The sequence below is a fragment of the Coenobita brevimanus genome, chromosome 26 (genome assembly GCF_032717465.1).
Source record: "Coenobita brevimanus isolate Jiangsu-jjx chromosome 26, ASM3271746v2, whole genome shotgun sequence".
In the NCBI taxonomy this organism is placed as follows: Eukaryota; Metazoa; Arthropoda; class Malacostraca; order Decapoda; family Coenobitidae; genus Coenobita; species Coenobita brevimanus.
In genome coordinates this window covers 39,759,822-39,775,413 of record NC_136979.1, presented here as the reverse complement: position 1 = coordinate 39,775,413, position 15,592 = coordinate 39,759,822, and the positions used below count along the sequence as shown (strand labels likewise).

The 15,592-nt window shown below is 42.7% G+C and overlaps 1 protein-coding gene across 1 annotated transcript in view; it reads right to left on the bottom strand.

The window, feature by feature from the left end:
* The window catches only part of Cht6 (Chitinase 6), a 204,870-nt gene that overhangs the window by 17,910 nt on the left and 171,368 nt on the right, over positions 1–15,592 (bottom strand). The window contains exons 14-16 of the mRNA XM_080267986.1: positions 3,249–3,371; positions 2,185–2,449; positions 989–1,132 (exon numbers count right to left, since the gene is read on the bottom strand). Of these exons, the coding sequence (XP_080124112.1) occupies positions 989–1,132; positions 2,185–2,449; positions 3,249–3,371 (532 nt within the window). The remainder of the gene's footprint in view (positions 1–988; positions 1,133–2,184; positions 2,450–3,248; positions 3,372–15,592) is intronic.

Genomic DNA, 15,592 nt, shown 5'->3' with positions numbered 1-15,592 from the left:
GGTACCAAAGAATAAAAGCCTGGAAGATTCCTCAATAAAAAAAAACATATTCAAGATAGTACTGTCTGCTCAAGCACTTTGGTAATCTACTTCTAAATAAAATATTTATAAGAATCATCAACTCATCACCTGCACTTTGGAGATTTCAAGAGAAAAGCTGCTACTCTCCTCCTTCTGTACTATCACAACGAAAAAACACCAACACCTACCTCCAGGCAATGGAGATGGAAGGTGTTACATATCTATGTGATAGCAATATGAGGCACACAACAAAAGTGTATGAGTGCAAAGGATACTCTCTTACGTTCGGGGAGGAATGAAGTTTAAAGGCAGGACACAGTGAGTGGCAGGAGACTGTCTGTTAACTTTTGTTCGTGATACTACCTGTCTTGAAAAAGACGGATACCCTCTGACACTTGGAGAAGAATGAAAAATATGGATGGCTGGACACAATGCTGGCAGAAGAACTTGTTCTTACTTGCGTCACTACCTGTTCTGAAGTCTACGATGTTTCAGGATTAACAATATGCAAGGTAGGATGCAATGTTGGCAGGAGATTGTCTGTGAAATTTTGCTCATGACTGTACCTGAGTTACTTGAGAGGAGCATGTGGAGTGACGTAGAGGGACAGGTTGACGAATGAAGAAGTGAAGGAACGTTGTGGGGTAGATGTGGATATGGTTGAGAAGATTAGGAGAAATACACTGAGGTGGTTTGGACATGTGGAGAGAATGGAGAATGAAAGACTGACTAAGAGGGTGTATGTAGGTGAGGTGGAGGGTGGGAGAGGGAGGGGTAGACTGAGGATGAGGTGGAGGGATGGAGCTGAGAGGTATATGAGTGAGGGGGGGGTGAGTGAGGGGGGGGTGAGTTGGGAGGAGGGTAGTCAAATGGTGGGTGACAGAGCGACTTGTAGGCGTTTTGTCTGCGGCCACCCTTAGCGGGAATAGGGCGTCAAGCTATAGATAGATAGATAGATAGACTGTACCTGTCCCGAGAAATGCTGGTGTACTGCGGGCGTGTGCGGCCTTCCAGACCTCCCGATGAGGAGGACGAAGCAGTGTCAGATCCTGTGTCTGATGTCTCATATCTATGGTCTCTCACGAACTGGTTACCTCCTGAGTTTTGGTGTCTGTAGATTGAGGGGCAGGTGGAAGGAACACATCGTCACTGTCATCATCATCACTCACCATCAATCATCATCAGCATCATTACCATCATCATCTTGACTTTTTTCATGCGTAAGGATGGGGTTAAAATCCATAAAACAATGAAAGAAAAAGTACAAAAGTGGGAGACTCTAAACAACAAGCCCAGTGCTGCACAGTAACTACTGTACTTAAAAAAATACAACAATATTGCTTGCAGTGATGCATATGATTATGATATCAAAAATAAGCATAACCAAGTACAGTACTACATCTGAAAGTTTCCGTCATTTCACCCAATGTGCTCTATCTGTGGGATACAACTCCCATACCCTAGGGAGTTTATATGAGCTAGCACACAGCTAGCCTCATTGCCCTCCACCTTAAGAGGTGAAGGACACAGGCAAAGAAAAGTAAATAAAGTAATTATCATCTACTTATAAAATTTAGTTTGTAAATTCATTTGCTTCATGAGAGTCATTCCACCATGAGACATCAGTCATCCCATATCAGTTACGACTTATCAGTTAATCTCTTAAGCAAGCACACTTACTTTTTGTTTTCTTCTTGCTATGATTTTATTATTTTATTTAGCTTATGAGAGACTTTTTGAACAGGAGGGGTTAGACAGAGCTTTCACCATCTCCTTTAATTTGAGAGATCCTTCTTGAGTTGAATAAAATCACCTTGGATGTATGAAGAATAAACTACAGAAATACAGTAAGTCATCTGACTGAAGACATTAACCATTCCACTTCAATGATGTACTTCATATTCTATTCTTGCCATTGCCAGATGATTTTATTCAGCAAAAGGGAATCCATCTGGCACAGTACTTTAAAAAAAAATCTGATGAAGTCTGTATTCGATACCTCCAGTTCAAAAAAGGCTATCCTATGGATAAATATGGGCATCTGAATGTACCAAGAATAGATTACATAATACAGTCAGTCTTCATTATAAGTAAAAACATCTCTGATTTATAAAAAGAGATGCCAGTACATGTACATAATCTGATAAACTCTACACTGCCCACCTTGGTCTATCAGCAGTGGGAGTTTCCTCCACAACAGGTTCCTCTTCAAAGTCGTAGTTATAATAGTCATAGTCATAGTACTCCTCCTCCTCAGGCTGTTTCTCATCATAATAAGAATAGTCAACAGGGATCTCAGTGGTGGTGGGGATGGGGGTGGAGGGGCCTGGGGTGGTGGCAGCTGCTCCGCCTCGGTTCTTCTTCTCAGTGGTACACTTGGTTCGAGTCGGGTGATCACAGCCATCAATCACCTTGTTGAACACCAGATCTGCAGAAGGCATGAGAGAGAAGATGTGAGAGCAAGCTGGTAGTATGCAATGGTAGAAAGATGCTCTAAGACAAACCTGGTGATAAGGGATAGTAAAGAGATGCTATGTGAATATATAGTACTTTGCTGGAATGACATAGCAGAGAGAAAAACTGTGAGTAATTTGGTGGTATGAGATGGTCAAGAGGATGCTATGTGAGTAATCTGGTGGTACAAGATGGCAATGAAATGAACTGTGAATAATCCGATAACATGAGATACTTTAGAGAAGCTGTGTTTGTAATCTGGTGATATGAGATAGTCTAGAGAAGCTGTGAGTAATCTGGTGACATGAGATGGTTAAGAGAAGTTTTCCAAGTTGTTGTTGCTGCTGTTACAAAATGGCTGAGCGATGCTGTGTGGTTAATCTGGTGAAAAGAGATGGTTATGTGAAGCTGCGTGGGGACAATGCTGGAATAAAATGGCACAGTGAAGCTGAAAGAGTGCGATGGTTGAGTGATGTTGAGAAAAATAAGGTGGTACGAAATGGTAGACAGGTGTGTGAGTTGAATCTGGTACTGACATGAAGGAACTCCAATTTTCAGACACTTACTGGGTACTGTTACGTGCCATAATATGACACCTTGGACTAAGAAGTCAAAAGTGCAATTTTCTAGTGTAAATTACAATACAGTTACTCTACTTCCTAATTTTGTACTTTTTTTTACTTCATTCCCTGCTTGGTCATATGAATATTGGACTTGGGAAGTTCGACAGTGCATTATCCAATGGCAGTTGCAACATAAAAACTGGGGCACACCTGAGGGACAGGTGAAAGCATGAGCCACAATACCAAGACCAGAGGCTCCAGAGTCCAAGCACCAATAGTACTTGTGGCAATCATCAGGGTTGGGGTAGAAGCCTTCCCTCTTGCATGCAAAGTCTGAAAAGTTAGAAAATTAACATATCTTAATATATATAAAAGCTGTGGAACTCTGCTAAAATTAGTAAGTGAATGCAAAATTGTGAAGACACATTTCTGTGATATCTGAAGGAAAAATTTTCTGGGATGGGCTATAAATGAACAGTGTGAATGCTTTCCACAACAACTATTAATACTATAACTGAAAATATGGACTACTAACACTATAACTGAAAACAAGTTTTTAATCTGCCATATTACAAAACACTGTTCTACCTCACAGCGCAGAACTCTACGGTGAGATCTCATGAAAGTCATGATTTTACCCTAGGCAAAAACTCATTGACAAAAATTCATTCCAGGTAAGAATTCTCTTTCAGGATGCCTCTCACTCCAAGTAAAAAATTTCCTCAAAGAGGAAAACTCTCTTAAAGGAACTCACTCAACTATGGATAAAGTATCTCCTTGATGTTCAATATGGATGCCTCATGCAAGGGTGCTGTATTATACCACACTTTCTTTCAAAGTGTACAAGGGCTTGACTGCATCATAGTTTCATCATGTAAGATCCTAAGTATGCATGTTTTCTGACAACCATGTACCCTGAACCAATATTCAGCATGTCCAACCTACATTCTAATGATCTGCTGACAGGAATTATTAAAAAGAAAACTAAAAATTTATGTACAGTAGTTTGTCTATCTATCTATTGCCAGACGCCTTAATCCCGTTCGGGGTGGACACAAACAAATCGCCTCCACGGCGCCCTGTCCCCCGTCATTTCACTGCCCTGCTCCCAACTCACACCCCCCTCTCTCATATACCTCTCCACCCCATCCCTCCATCTCATCCTCGGCCTCCCCCTCCCTCTTCCCACCTCCGCCCCACTCACATACACTCTCTTCGTCAGTCTTTCATCCTCCATCCTCTCCACATGGCCAAACCACCTCACTGTATTCCTCCTAACGCTTCCTATCACATCCACATCCACACCACAATGCTCCTTTATATCCTCATTTGTCAGCCTGTCTCTTCATGTGACTCCACAGGCTCCTCTTAAATAACTCATTTCCACTGCTCTCACTCTTGACTTGTGTCCTTCCAACAATGTCCAAGCTTCACTTCCTTACGTTAGAGTTGGTATCACAATACTGTCATGTAGTAACTTTTCCACTTCCATGCTCACTTCCCTGTTTCTTATCACTGCTTTCAAGGAACCAGCAACCTTTCTTCCCTGCTGTACCCTTCCAAGCACTTCACCCTCCAAACCTCCATCCTTACTCATCACACTACCCAAGTACTTGAACGTACTCACATTTTCATATTCCTCACCATCCAACCTCGCTGTACACTCACTGACTTCACCTCTCTCAAAGACCATCACTTTGCTCTTCTCTACATTCACCTTTAGATTCCGTTTCTTACACACCCTCCCAAACTCATCCACCAAGCCTTGCAGCTCCCCTTCATCTTCACTCAACAACACAGTATCATTTGTAAACAACAGTACAGGAAGTTTCCAAACACTACCCTCTCTCACCAGGGCCACTCCAACATCCACTACCCTACCTTGTACCTCTTGGAAGTTTCCAAACACTACCCTCTCTCACCGGGGCCACTCCAACATCCACTACCCTACCTTGTACCTCTTTTATTTCCCCATCCATGTACACACTAAACAACCATGGAGACACGACACATCCCTGTTTCAACCCAACCTTCAAAGAGAAAAATTCACTCAGTTCACCATCCACATGCACTGCAGGCTCAGCACCATCATACATACTCTTCACAGCATTCAACAACTTCCCATCTACTCCATATATTCTTAATACTTTCCACAATCCTTGTCTATCCATCCTGTCATATGTTTTCTCCAAATCCATGAAAGCTGCATACAACTTCTTTCCCTTCTCTAGAAACTTTTCCACTAAAGATCTAAGAATGAATAACTGATCTACACAACTTCTTCCCTTCCTAAAGCCTTCCTGTTCTTCTCCAACTAATTCCCTCTGTTATTTCCCTAACTCGGTCAAGAAGTATCCTACCATACACTTTTCCTATTATACTAAGACAAATGCCCCTATGATTACCACACACTTCTTTTTCCCCTTTTCTTTTGTACAAGTGAATAATTATACCTGACTTCCAATCCTCCGCGACTCTACCTTCCTCCCAGGCCAATCTGCACATTTTCCACATCCATTCTACTACTATCTCTCCCCCATACTTTAGCATTTCACCACACACTCCATCAATTCCTGGGGCTCTCCCCAATCTGATTTTCTTCATTGCTTCCACAACTTCTGTCCTACCGATTTCTTCCTGTCTTCTCACCTCCCTCTTTCTCCCAGCCATTCCCCAGCCACTTATACTCGCATTACTTCCATCTTCTATGTTCAACAATTCCTTCAAGTGTTCTCTCCATCTGCTCACTTTTTCTCCCTTCTCCACTAGTAATCTACCATTTTTATCTTTCACCCCACTGCTAGCTTCACTTCCACCCTGTCTTACTCTTTTCACCTCTTTCCAGAACATTTTCTTACAGTCCCTCCACTTTACACTCAAATTCCTTCCAAATTCCTCTTCCAGTAGTTTGAACTGCATTGAATAATTATAAAGGCTCCAACATGCCTGCATGTGTTAGCCTTGGTTACCTAATGGCGACTCTCCATGGTGCTCAATTTCTGTCAGCCTTCCTATTCAGTCCCTTATCCCTGAGGTCACACTATATGACCCTATCCCAGGTGTTTCTTAGTCTGCCTCTCGCAACCCTACCCCCGGCATTCATACTTCCTACCTTCTGCAGCCAACTGTCATCCTCCATCCTCTCCACATACCCAAACCATCTCAATCCACCCCTCCTCATCACATCAATACACTCCAGTCCCATCTTTCCTCTTCAATCGCGAACCTGGCACCTCCAGGCCTTGCCTTCAAGGATGCAATACACATCCATCCAATCAATGTCATTTCCATACGTTTTGGCTTAAAAATATCCTCTTCTTTTACTGCCCAGGTCTCACAACCATACTTCATTACACTATTGTACTAACACATGCCACAAACAAAGATTCCTTCGCATGGAGGGAGAGCCCTCCCAATGTCAGGGGAGGCAACAGCTCCCTGAACTTCCTCCAACTGCTCCTTATCCTAACCAGAGAGCTAGTTTCAGCCCCACCTCCAGCACATAACATGTCTTTAACCCTTTAACCACGGGCATTGTTTTGCCCCGACTGGCCTCTCCCGCGGGGGTTTCAGCCAAAATGTAAACAAACTTTAAGCCTTTATAACGCTGCACAGAATAAATCTAGAGCGAAAAATAAGGTACCATTAGAAAGTACTAACCTTCGGCTTTGCAATGATGTAGGTTTCATGATTTCGTAGACTATCACTGGATGGGCAGTGCCATTAGAAGTGAGCAATCTAAAATCACTATTTTTCGCTCACACACCATTACCTTCGCTCACACACCATTACCAAATGCCAACCTCATTCTGATAATAATACTATAAACATATATGAACACTGCACATATGATAAACACCCACTCTGTGTTCACTGGGGCAGGTAAAAGGCACTGTAATTGCCCACACTTCACTGCCACATCAGCGGTGTTGTAATCACTATTTTTCGTTCACACACCATTACCAAATACCAACCTCATTCTGATAATAAAACTATAAACATATATGAACACTGCACATACGATAAAAACCCACCCTGTGTTCACTGAAGCAGGTAAAAGACACTGTAATTGCCCGCACTTCACTGCCACATCAGCGGTGTTGTAATCACTATTTTTCGCTCACACACCATTACCAAATGCCAACCTCATTCTGATAATAATACTATAAACATATATGAACACTGCACATACGATAAACACCCACTCTGTGTTCACTGAGGCAGGTAAAAGGCACTGTAATTGCCCGCACTTCACTGCCACATCAGCGGTGTTGTCACTCACACAGCTGGACAGATACTGATGCATGTTGGTCAGGGGTGGGGTGGGGGACCCAGGGGTGGGAGGTGGGGGCCTGGGGGGTGGGAGGAGGGAGGTGGGGGGTCAGCTGGAGTGAAAGAACTTAATAGCTACTCTCCCTTGAAACAATTGGCGCACGGAAAAAACGCGGGGTATTCAAAATACAGTGTATTCACAAACATTCGAGAATGACACCCGCGGTTTGGTCCAGTTTTTGCAATGTCATTCTGGGATGACACCCGCGGTTAAAGGGTTAAAGAAACACACACACACACACACACACACACACACACACACACACACACACACACACACACACACACACACCAGCAATATCAATCCTTCCACACCTTGACAATCTCTACATGCACTCCCTGACACACTGCACACGTGAAATCAGCAATATCTTGTAGTTTACCTCTAATACAACTACATATTTTATACACTCATGTATCACAAATACTGCACAAGATGGAGTCACTTCCCACATCCTTGTGGCAAACCACACACGGACACTCTCCCTCTATTTTGACAGTTCTGTCACCAACCCCATTTATCATCACTTCTGACCCATATATTCTTGAACTCTTGTGCTCCATTGTCTCTCCACTCCCTGAACCTTTCCTCTAACTCCTTTATTCTCTGCAATCAACATCAAGTCATCAGCATAGAACACCTCTCATGGGAGTCCATTTCTGAAGTCATGCAGTGGGGCTTCAAGCATTATGACAAACGATAATGGGCTCAAGACTGACCCCTGATGCATGCCAACATTCACGGAAAACTCATCACTCAAATCTCCACTCAATCTCAACTGGGTGTGTGCACCCATACATACATGGCCACAACCACTCTAACCAGCCACTCCTGGATCCCAAGATTTCTCACTGCCCACTTCACACCCTAAGGACTATGTTAGAGGTCTTCACCAAACCAACAAAAATAAAGTACACATCCCTTTTTTTCCTGAAGCTGTCAAAAAATAAATACAGCATCAGTGGTCCATTTGCCTGGCATAAACCTAGACTGCATCTGATCAATATTCAATCTTTCTCTAATTATATCTTCTAGAACTCTCTCCATTACCTTCATTATCTGGCCCAAAAGTTTTATGCCTCTTTAATTTTCTCTTTCCACAGCATCAGTCTTCCTCTTGTACACATTTACAATCACACTCTTTAGCCAATCAACTGGGACAACATACTCATATATCATCATAATATAATCCTGTGTTGCCCCAAGAGGAGCGTAGCAGCCCAGGGCTTGGCAAGTAAGTCTTGACATTTCAGAGGAGAGCGACCAGCCTACCTCATCCCTGAGTGGCATTACATGAGCTATAAACCCTAACCACCCCTTTGGATATAAACTGGCACAGGATCAATCTGGTTGGATATTCATATATAATTGTACTTATCAAATCAGTAACTAACCCCACTCCCGTATCTCCTGAAGTTTTCAGCATTTCAGCAGTCAACCAAGACATACCTGCTGCCTTCCCCACCTGCATCCTGCCTATCACTCTGCTCACAATACAAGCATCAAACAAAAGCCAAGGGCCAAACACAGGATCTGCTGACTCCAAACCTTCCCTGTCCCTGTCACGCTCCTCATTCAGCAACCGGTTATAATGCTCTCTCAAGGTGTCTTTAATATCCTGATGGTCCACCACTACCCTTCCGTCATCATTCTTCACACACTGCTCACCTAGGCTATCCCTGTTTTCCCCCTTCATCTGCTATGCCACATAAATTATCAAATTCTTCCTTTCAACACTATTTAAGTTATCCTGTAAAAGTTTCTGAGATTCAGAATTAGTCCTATATACCTCTTCCCTAGCCCTACAATTGGCAGACAAGCATCCCTTTTCCATTCCTGGAGAGCTTTATTTTCCCCTTAACTGTAGCTTCTACACCTTCATCCCACCACCATGTTGCTTTATGTCTTGGAGGGCTCCTTGTCCATCCACATATTAAATCAATAACTCTCAGGAGATTGTTCTTGTCGCTCTGCACTGTTCATTAACACTTCGGTCAACAGCTGCCTGTTCAGCCACCACTCCACACATCTTGCTATAGAAGGCATCACTAACTTCTTGGTTTTCAGCTTCCACATTTTCCTCCTAGGTGCATAGGTCTTATTCTTCATCACCTGCTCCATAAGCATCGTGTCACATATCAATAATCCGTATTGCTGCACACACTCTTCGTTCCCTATGACTTTAACATCCCTCACCAACCTCCTATCAGCCCTCCTGACTAGGAAATAGTCTATCTGGGTACCGTTTCCCCCAGACTAGTATGTAATTAACTTACTTTCTCTCTTCCTAAATATGTGTTGCACACAATCATGTTCACTGCCTCCCCAAACTTGGGTATCCTTTCCCCTTCCTAATATCTTGTGCCATATGCATGTCCCCCATGTACCCCTTCATATCCTTCTGCTGCTTCTACATGACGATTTAAGTCCCCTCCCAAAACTAAAATCTCATCATCCCCCACACCACTTACAACATGTATTATGCGATCTCAGAATCTGTCTTTTTCTACATTAACCAAGCCAGGGATGGTGTGAGGAGTAGGTGATTGGGGAGAGGTAACCTTTTTTTTGTTTGTTTGCTTTTATGGCAAGGAAGAAGGAATCAAGGCCAGAAGCCTGCAAACTGTTCCTTCCAAGAAAAAAACAAAAACAATAAATTATGAGAGAGAAATTCAAGATCCGTTCACCTTGAGAAGACTGGACATACTGCATTTGAAAGACTGGAGATCATAGGAAGTAGGAAGTACAGACAGAGGGAGAAAGATTCAAAGCTGACCTATTGCATAAATGAAAGACTGGGAGTAATGGTTAACTCTTGCATTAGAGAGCTGGACAGAAAAGAGAGGAGAGTTTGCTGCTAGACAGGTGCTACACACCTGTCGTACAGGTGGAGAGATGCAAGCACACAGTTCAGAGGAGCAGTGACCACTGAAGCAGCAACAGAAAAAAGATAAAGATGCAACAGTGCGGCAAAGAGACAGACGTTGAAGGGAGCCAGTAAGAGGAGGAGAGTTAATGAGACAAAAAGCCTTTGACTCCACCCTATTAAGAAGAGCTGTATGTGGGGAGCCTCCCCACACGAGAGTTGTACTCTACACAGGGAAGAATAAAACCCACATATAAAGTCAACAACTGTGCAGGGGTAAAGAAGGGATGAAGTCAGCTTAGCACACCTAATTTCTTGGAAGCAGAGTTTAAAAGAGATGTACAGTAAAACCTCGATATAACGGACTTCAATATAGCGGAATTTGCTTTTATCAGACTTGAGGAGCTAAGTGGATGAAATTCATATGCGTCAGGAAAAGTCCAATAAAGCCAGAAGCAGTCCTCTCTTGGAATAAACGAATAAACAAACAAATGGAGGAGATACCATAACATCAGTCCCTCCTCTCTCTCTCCTCCATACCTTCCCTTCCTCCCCGTCCCTCTCCAGTGAGAGAGAGAGAGAGAGAGAGAATAAATACAGAAATGACAAGTGGCGTCCCCTTGGCATAAACAAATGAGGGAGATAGGCATAACCTTGGTCCCTCCTCTCTCTCTCCTTTTATATTTCCTCCCCTTCTCTCTCTCTCTGGGAGAGAGAGAGAGGTGAAAATGAATGAAAAAGTGAAGGTTAATGAAGGCACTGTGAAGGTGAAAGTGAAGGTAATGTGAAAGTGAAAGTGAAGGTGAAAGTAAAAGTGAAGGTGAATGTGAAAGTGAAGGCAAAAGTCATGAAAGCAAAAGTAAACGTGAAAATGAAGGTGGAAGGTGAAAATGAAAGTGAAAGTGAAAGTGAAGGTGGAAGGTGAAAGTGAGGATGAAGGTGAAAGTGAATGTGAAAGTAAAAGTGAGTGTGAAAGTGAAGGCAAAAGCGAAGTCAAGTGAAACTGGTGAAGATGGAAGGTGAAAGTGAGGGTGAAAGTGAAGGTGAAGGTAAAAGAAAACATGAATGTGAAAGTGAAGATGAAGGTGAAAGTAAATGTGAATGTCAAGGTGAAGGTGAAAGTGAAGGAGAAAGCATGGAAGTGAAGGTGAAAATGAAGGTAAAAATGAAGGTAAAAGAAGATGAAGGTGAAAGTGAAGGTGAAAGAAAGGTTGAAAGTGAAAGTGAAGGTGAAAGAGACAGTGAAAATGAAGGTGTAGGTGAATGTGATAGTAAAAGAAGAGAGGGCAAAAGTGAAGGTGAGTGAATAATTGTAAAGGTAAATGTGAAAATGAGAAAGTAAGTTGTAAGTGAAGGTGAAAGGGAAATTCAAAATGAGTGAAAGTGAATGTGAAGGTGAAGGCAAATGTGAAATGAGCATGGAAGAGAATATGAAAGTGAATGTGAATGTCAGAGTGAACTGAGAGTGAAGATAAAAATGAATGGGAAGGTGAAGATGAAGGTGATGACAAAGGCAAAAATATGAGAAGTATAATAGAAATGGCCAGAGCGGGGAGAGAGAGAGAGAGAGAGAGAGAGAGAGAGAGAGAGAGAGAGAGAATAAATGCATGAATGACAAGCAAGCCTCTGCGCATAACAAAAGGAGGAGGAAGTCCAGGGGGAAGTCCTGATGTCGTTTCTCGGACTTTCACTTTTCTCAGACTGGCTTGGGCCCCAATTAGTCCGATTTAGTGAGGGTTTTACTGTAATAATGATCTCTCCAAGATAAATCCCAAGAGAATGAAATCCCATGTATGTTTAAGGATGATGCAGAACTGAGATGGATATTATTAAACATTAGTGGGTACTCCTGTAGAAGATTCTGTCGGGTTGATAGGTGTAAGAACTGAGTCTTTGAGGCATTAAAAACAAGATACTATTTACCCCAGTCAGAGATACGAGTCAAGTCAGACATTAGGGGTTCCATAGCCTCATCCCTTGTCTGCTGAAGTAATGGCTGAGATGGACATTGCAGGAACCAAATGGAAAGGTGAAGGATGTAATCATCAGCGCATGTGTGGATGGGGTTAGATGTACAGCTTAGAAGGTCAATGATGAATAAAAGGAAGAGAGTTGGTGATAGGACAGAGCCCTGAGGAACACCAGTTGACAGATCTAAGAGAAGAACAGTGGCTGTCTACAACAGCAGCTATGGAATGACCAGAAAGGAAGCTATAGATGAGGGCACAGATAGAAGGTTAGAAACCATAAGAGTGCAGTTTGGAAATTAAAGATTTATGTGAGACTCAATCAAAAGCCTTTGAGATGTCAAGTGGAATGGCAAAGCTTTTGCCAAAGTCCTGAAAGGTGAATGACCAGGAGTCTGAAAGGCAGGTGAGAAGACCGTCAGTTGATCAGAAAGAAGGTTGTGATAGGAGAGTTGCTTTAAAATTTTTCTGTTAAGAACAGACTCAAAATCTTTTGAGACACAGGATGTCAAAGCAATTCGGCAATAGTTCGAAGGTTGGGAATGGTTATCTTTCTTTGGGACTGGCTGAATGAGAGCAAACTTCCATACATTTACATATATATATACACCCACCACAAACTGACTTAGGACCTACACACAGAATTGCTATGGGAGAGTTGTCTGTCTTTGCTTTGTGTTTGTACCGTTACCAAGTGAATTTTGGGGGCAAGACGTATCTGGCAACTCCTCTGGTGCTGGCAGGAGGTAGTGAAACACTCAGCACGTCAGTGCTTGCCCAGAAGCAAGAGTGGGAGTATAGGTTCCCGTCGCTCCGAGCTTGCAGCTCCCTCCTTTTTCATATGCATTACTGCTTGCCCTGTTATTTTCCTAAGGTCGAGTTGTCATGCCTGGAAACTACTGCTCAAGGGATGAGAGGGTGCGTATCATTGCATGGAGGCAGGATAATGTCCCTATTAACACGATCTGTGAACGTGGACACGCAAATTCAACCGTCACAAAGATTCTTGCTGCAGTGAGCAGCCTGCCACCTGATGTCGCACCAGAGCTCAGGCATGGTGGTGGAAAGAAGAAGACAACTTCCAGAGGTACAGATATGCTTCAGAAGAGGGAAGTAATGAAGAATCCTCGACTGACAGCAGCAGAATTGAAGAGAATGCATCCCCAGCTGTTGGAAGACATCTCAATTCGAACTATCCAGCACTGCTTGCAGAAGGAGTTGGGTTTGCCAAGCCACACTGCAGCCAAGAAACCGCTACTCACTGACCACATGAAGAAGCAGTGCATTCAGTTTCCCAAGAAGTATGCACACTGGATATTGGATGAGTGGAGAAAAGTTATGTTTTCCGATGAAAGCACATTTCAAGTGTTCCAGGTGCATTCTGCCAAGGTTCGTTGCCCTGCCTCCCGCAGTTGATATGACCCGCTTACACAATGCCGACTGTTAAGCACCCACAATCAGTAATGGTATGGGGGTGTTTCTCAGGTGAAATGGGAAGGGGAGGCCTCTACTTTCTTCCTAAGAACTTAATGATGAATGGTGGCTGCTACATTCAAGTTCTGAAAGATCATATGTTAAACTTTTTTGCTACTCATGGGTGCGACTTTTTCATGCACGATTCAGCTCCATGTCACAAGTCGTGAAAGGTGACAAAATGGATTCAGGATAATTGGATTGGGGTCCTTGACTGGCCTGGCAACAGTCCGGATCTAAATCCAATAGAAAACTGATGGGCAAAGATGAAGAAAATCATGGCAGAGAAGAAGATACCCAATCAGGACAACCTCAAGATTGAACTGACAAATGTTTGGTGCAAAGAAGTGTCCTTAGATTACTTTTGAGATCTCAGTGATTGCATGCCAAAATGCATACAACTGGTCCTGAAAAACAAGGGAAACATGATTTCATATTAACCAATGGCATTTCATGAACAAACACTGTGATATACTATGATTTCTGTGTTTTCTAATACCTTGTGGGGGAGGTCCTAAGTCAATTTGCGGTAGCTGTATAAATATATATATATATATATATATATATATATATATTTATATACATACATACAGTATACAGAATATATAAACGTGTGTGTGTGTGTGTGTGTGTGTGTGGTAGAGATTACTAGTGGAGAAGGGAGAAAAAGTGAGCAGATGGAGAGAACACTTTATGGAACTGCTGAACATAGAGAATGGAAGTAATGCAAGTATAAGTGGCTGGGGAATGGCTGGGAGAAGGAGCGAGGTGAGAAGACAGGAAGAAATCAGTAGGATAGAAGTTGTGGAAGCAATGAAGAAAGTCAAATTGGGGCAAGCCTCAAGAATTGATGGTGCGTGTGGTGAAATGCTGAAGCATGGGGGAGAGATAGTAGTAGAATGGATGTAGAAGATGTGCAGATTGGCCTGGGAGGAAGGCAGAGTCCCGGAGGATTGGAAGTCAGGTATAATTATTCACTTGTACAAAGGAAAAGGGGGAAAAGAAGTGTGTGGTAATCATAGGGGCATTTGTCTTCTTAGTGTAATTGGAAAAGTGTACGGTAAGATATTTATTGACAGAGTTAGGGAAATAATAAAGGAATTAGTCGGAGAAGAACAGGGAGGCTTTAGGAAGGGAGGAGGTTCTGTAGATCAGATATTCATTCTTAGATCTTTAGTGGAAAAGTTTCCAGAGAAGGGAAAGAAGTTGTATGCGGTCATAATGGGTGGAGAAAGCATATGACAGGGTGGATAGACAAGGATTGTGGAAAGTATTAAGAATATATGGAGTAGATGGGAAGTTGTTGAATGCTGTGAAGAGTATGTATGATGGTGCTAAGGCTGCAGTGCATGTGGATGGTGAACTGAGTGAATTTTTCTCTTTGAAGGTTGGGTTGAAACAGGGATGTGTCATGTCTCCATGGTTGTTCAATCTGTGCATGGATGGAATAATAAAAGAGATACAAGGTAGGGTAGTGGAAGTTGGAGTGGCCCTAGTGAGAGAGGGTAGTGTTTGGAAACTTCCTGTACTGTTGTTTGCAGATGATACTGTGTTGTTGAGTGAAGATGAAGGGGACCTGCAAGGCTTGGTGGATGAGTTTGGGAGAGTGTGTAAGAAACAGAATCTAAAGGTGAATGTAGGGAAGAGTAAAATGATGGTCTTTGAGAGACGTGAAGTCAGTGAATGTACAGTGAGGTTAGATGGTGAGGAAATGGAATATGTGAGTATGTTTAAGTACTTAAGTTCGGAGGGTGAAGTGCTTGAAAGGGTACAACAAGGAAGAAAGGTTGCTGGTTCCTTGAAAGCAGTGATAAGAAACAGGGAAGTGAGCATGGAAGTGAAAAAGTTACTACATGACAGTATTGTGATACCAACTAACGTATGGAAGTGAAGCTTGGACGCTGTTGGAAGGACA